This window comes from Rhea americana, unplaced genomic scaffold (assembly GCF_003343005.1).
Source record: "Rhea americana isolate MKP2758 unplaced genomic scaffold, rheAme1 scaffold_426, whole genome shotgun sequence".
In the NCBI taxonomy this organism is placed as follows: domain Eukaryota; kingdom Metazoa; phylum Chordata; class Aves; order Rheiformes; family Rheidae; genus Rhea; species Rhea americana.
Window position 1 is genome coordinate 129,124 of NW_028186564.1, and position 3,518 is coordinate 132,641.

A 3,518-nucleotide genomic window follows, 5' to 3' on the forward strand; every position below is an offset into this window, starting at 1 on the left:
AAACCACACAACCACCCACCTTCTCACTCCCACTTTGCTCATTCAAAATCTTTCCAGCGTAAAACTGATGCTCAATGGCAGCATTGTGAACAGTATCAGTTTCTTCTTCCCATAATCATTACAGTAAAAACACTCATGAAATACAAAATCAAGCACTTTTTTTAAAAATCTTGCTATGTTGACAATGCACATTCTTATCTCCTGGCTGTCAGTTTGAAACATCGACCATCTCTGGCTTATTTTAATCATCAACATGGGTTGCTAGAATGAAAGGTGCAACCTTTTCAATGTACAGTCTTCTTAAGCAACACATGTTGGTGATTAAAATGATGAATAAACTTCGTAAAATTAAGAACATGTTCGCAAAGTGCTGCATATGAACCATACAGAACACGGGAGGACTTTCAAACCTCGCCACGTTTCTTATGCAGCTCTGTCAGCTCCTCTTGATGCTTTATCTTCAGCTGGGCCAGTTCCTGCAACTGAGCATCATTCCATGTGCCATCATGTCCTGGACTGGAGTTTGAGAGGAAGGAAGAAGCAATTTCAAACCCAAATTCATTTTTTTCTGTGCCAGTTAGTCTCAGAAGAGCATATCCCTGATATTTTCTATACTACATCAGAGACACAGCTTGTTAATAAACTAAACCACAGAACTCTGACAGCTAGCTCCACCACAACTCACTTCTCACTAGGCAAGAAACTACTACATAGCAGTGAAAAATGAAATTTATGGAGGACGTTATTCACACTTTTGTAAATTTCCAAAACACAGTTCAAACTCAAATGAGAGATAACTAGACTTTGGTTAAACATGCATCATGACAAGCAAGTTTTAAACATGAGCTCTCCAAATACTGGAAGAACTGCAAGCATTTTAACAACTAAAATTTTTGCAGGGAGCTGGCAGACCTTGGAGATACAGGATATCTGGAGGCAGCATAATGCGAATCAAGGTTCTACTCCCATTCCCTCGGTCTTTCAGCCCAAGGTGTTATATCACTTTACTTTTGTTTCAACCTCTATCACTCATGTTCTAGCCTCTCACGGTATGAAAGGTTTGGGATTTTTAATTGTGTTATCTAATACAGCGGCATCATGGTATTAACTCAAGTGTCTGGAAACAAGAAGAACATACATAACATCCCCCAACAGTTAATGATAAACAGTTTTAATGTTTGTTTCATTCGTGTTTTTGAAAGCACACAGACAGCAACAGAACTCAGTTTTTAACAAGTGTGAACGCGTTCGTATACACATACACACACATATGTATACACACGCACATATACAATATATAAAATACACATGTACATTCATTTCAAGGAAAATAGAAATTTTGTTTTAAATTAGTTTTTCAAAAAATAATTCCGTTAGTCACTATTATATGGCAAACATAACCAGGAAATTGCAAGAAACTGTTTCTGCAGTCATACTGTGTTATGATAGTGCTGTGGGAACCAGCTAACCGGTTCAGAAGCTGAAAGGTCTCCTACTGATACTGGGGAAGTGGGACCAATAATTGAGCATTTTCTCTTAAAACCCTCCCGCCGTTGTACTAGAAGACATAGCAATTCCAGAAAACTACATGTTGAAACAGGTGTAGAAAGCCGAGTTCTGCAGTAATATGCAATTTATTCTATAATCCTGCCCATACATATGTCTAAAGCCAGAATTATATATTCCTCCTAGCCCTTTAGGTAAAAAGCCTTCTGCCTCAGCTATCCAGGATTAGGGAATTCACTCCAGTTCAATAAATTTTGTCATATCCTGATGACAATATCAATTTGATTTAAAGTTTACTTTTAAAATGCTCTTTCTTTTTGTATGCACTTCTGCTCATCCTCCTCTACTCCCAGACTTATCTCTCAGAGTAATATTCAATCAGAATGAGATTTCTGAAGGTGATTCAAGATAACTGCAGTCATCGGAAAGCTTTTGAGTACTTCCAGAAAGGGGTTAACTCCAGCCTGTGGCCAAGTGCTGACTCAGGAGATCCCATCCTACTTACTGAAGTTCTGCCTGCAGTTCCTACGAGATCAGGAATTATTCATTCCTTTCTAATAATAGTACACAACAGCCTTAACTACATTTGTATGTTTTGCCTACAAACTGAATACATATATACAGTTCCACATTATATATCACAGAGTTTCAGCAGAGGAAGCAATTCCTACTAAAGAAGTTGGTTATTATGAGCAACTGTCCTGCCTCTACTTCAGTAACACCAAGAGCAGAATCCAGAAGTACTTTACTTTGGGGATTTACATGCTGTCCAGGTGAACAACACACTAGCAGCCTATCATGGATTCAAAAGCCAACATAATAAGCAGCATAATCACTGCCCATAGGACTAGAGTGCTATTCCCAGGCTAGAAAGGAAGTTTCCTTGCAACCTCCTGCTAAAAGCAGGCTGTAAAATTACACAGAAAAAGCACTCACACTTCACAACTTTCATTTTCTCCATTCTCCATCTCCAGATTGAAACTAAGGAGAGAGTCTCTCCCCGTGCTGGAGTGCTTACAAGATCAGGTAACTTAAAAAGCCAGATCAAAGTCATTAGGTACTTACAGCAAACAAACATTATGAGCATTACAAGGCAAACAGGTCAGACTATTGTGCAGAAGCTTAGGCTGGTCCATCTCCACACCCAGAGGCTGTGATAAACTACTTTCTGTCCAAAACCTAGTCAGATCTTTCTCCACGGTATACCGTGAAGTGACTGCACCTTTATCATATGTTTAGAGTTATTTATAACCTACTTTTAATTTTTTAGTTCTCTAGGTTTGTCTCCAAGTTATTGCAATAGCCTAGATGCTGTCTGCATAATGTATCAATCAAGCCTTTCATTTATAGCGTGCAGAGCAGACAGTGGACTGCCATAAGAGGAATTTTCAGTACCTGATTTCGTGTCTGCTTTGCATGTCATATTTCTCTGCTTGCAGCTTATCAGCCAGCACTGCATGCAGGTCCGACTTCTCCAGTAGCTTGTTATCTGAAAAGGCAGTTAACGCAATTAAGAAAACAACCAAAAAGCAAAACCAGATTCCTTTTTTTTTTTTTTTTTGGTCCGGCTAAAATTTTAGTATGTTTTAATTATTCTGTCACAACAAGGCATCACATAAGCCTCTACCACATTAACGTGCACTCCCTCCGATGTCGACAGACTAAGGCAGTTCTCAACTATAACTCCAAGAATTCCCCCCAAAACCAGAGGCGGCGTGGGTCTGCTCCTACAAATATTCAGGAGAGAGGCTGCCCTTGCTGAGGCGTCCCGACACTTGCCAGACGGTTCAAAGATCAGTCTCCTCCCGGCCTTTCGCAGCCGCAGCCCCCCGCGGCCCCCGAGATTTGGCAGCCCGGGGGGAGGGGAGGGGAGGAAGGGCCCGTTTCCCCGCGCACAAACGCCGCGCGCGCCGGGTCGGGGCGGCGGCGGCCGCTTACACTGCGCGATGATCTCCTCGAAGGCCTGCCGCTGCAGCCGGTCCCGCCGCCGCAGCTCCGCCGCGATGTGCCGC

General features: G+C 41.7%; 1 protein-coding gene across 1 annotated transcript in view; it reads right to left on the reverse strand.

Moving 5' to 3' along the window:
- ATG16L1 (autophagy related 16 like 1) overlaps positions 1-3,512 on the reverse strand; it is a 20,434-nt gene extending 16,922 nt beyond the window's left edge. Inside the window, exons 1-3 of the mRNA XM_085315290.1 lie at positions 3,445-3,512; positions 2,902-2,995; positions 411-516 (exon numbers count right to left, since the gene is read on the reverse strand). Coding sequence (XP_085171416.1) covers positions 411-516; positions 2,902-2,924 — 129 coding nt within the window. The 5' untranslated portion in view covers positions 2,925-2,995; positions 3,445-3,512. The remainder of the gene's footprint in view (positions 1-410; positions 517-2,901; positions 2,996-3,444) is intronic.
- Between the last annotated feature and the right edge of the window lie 6 nt (positions 3,513-3,518).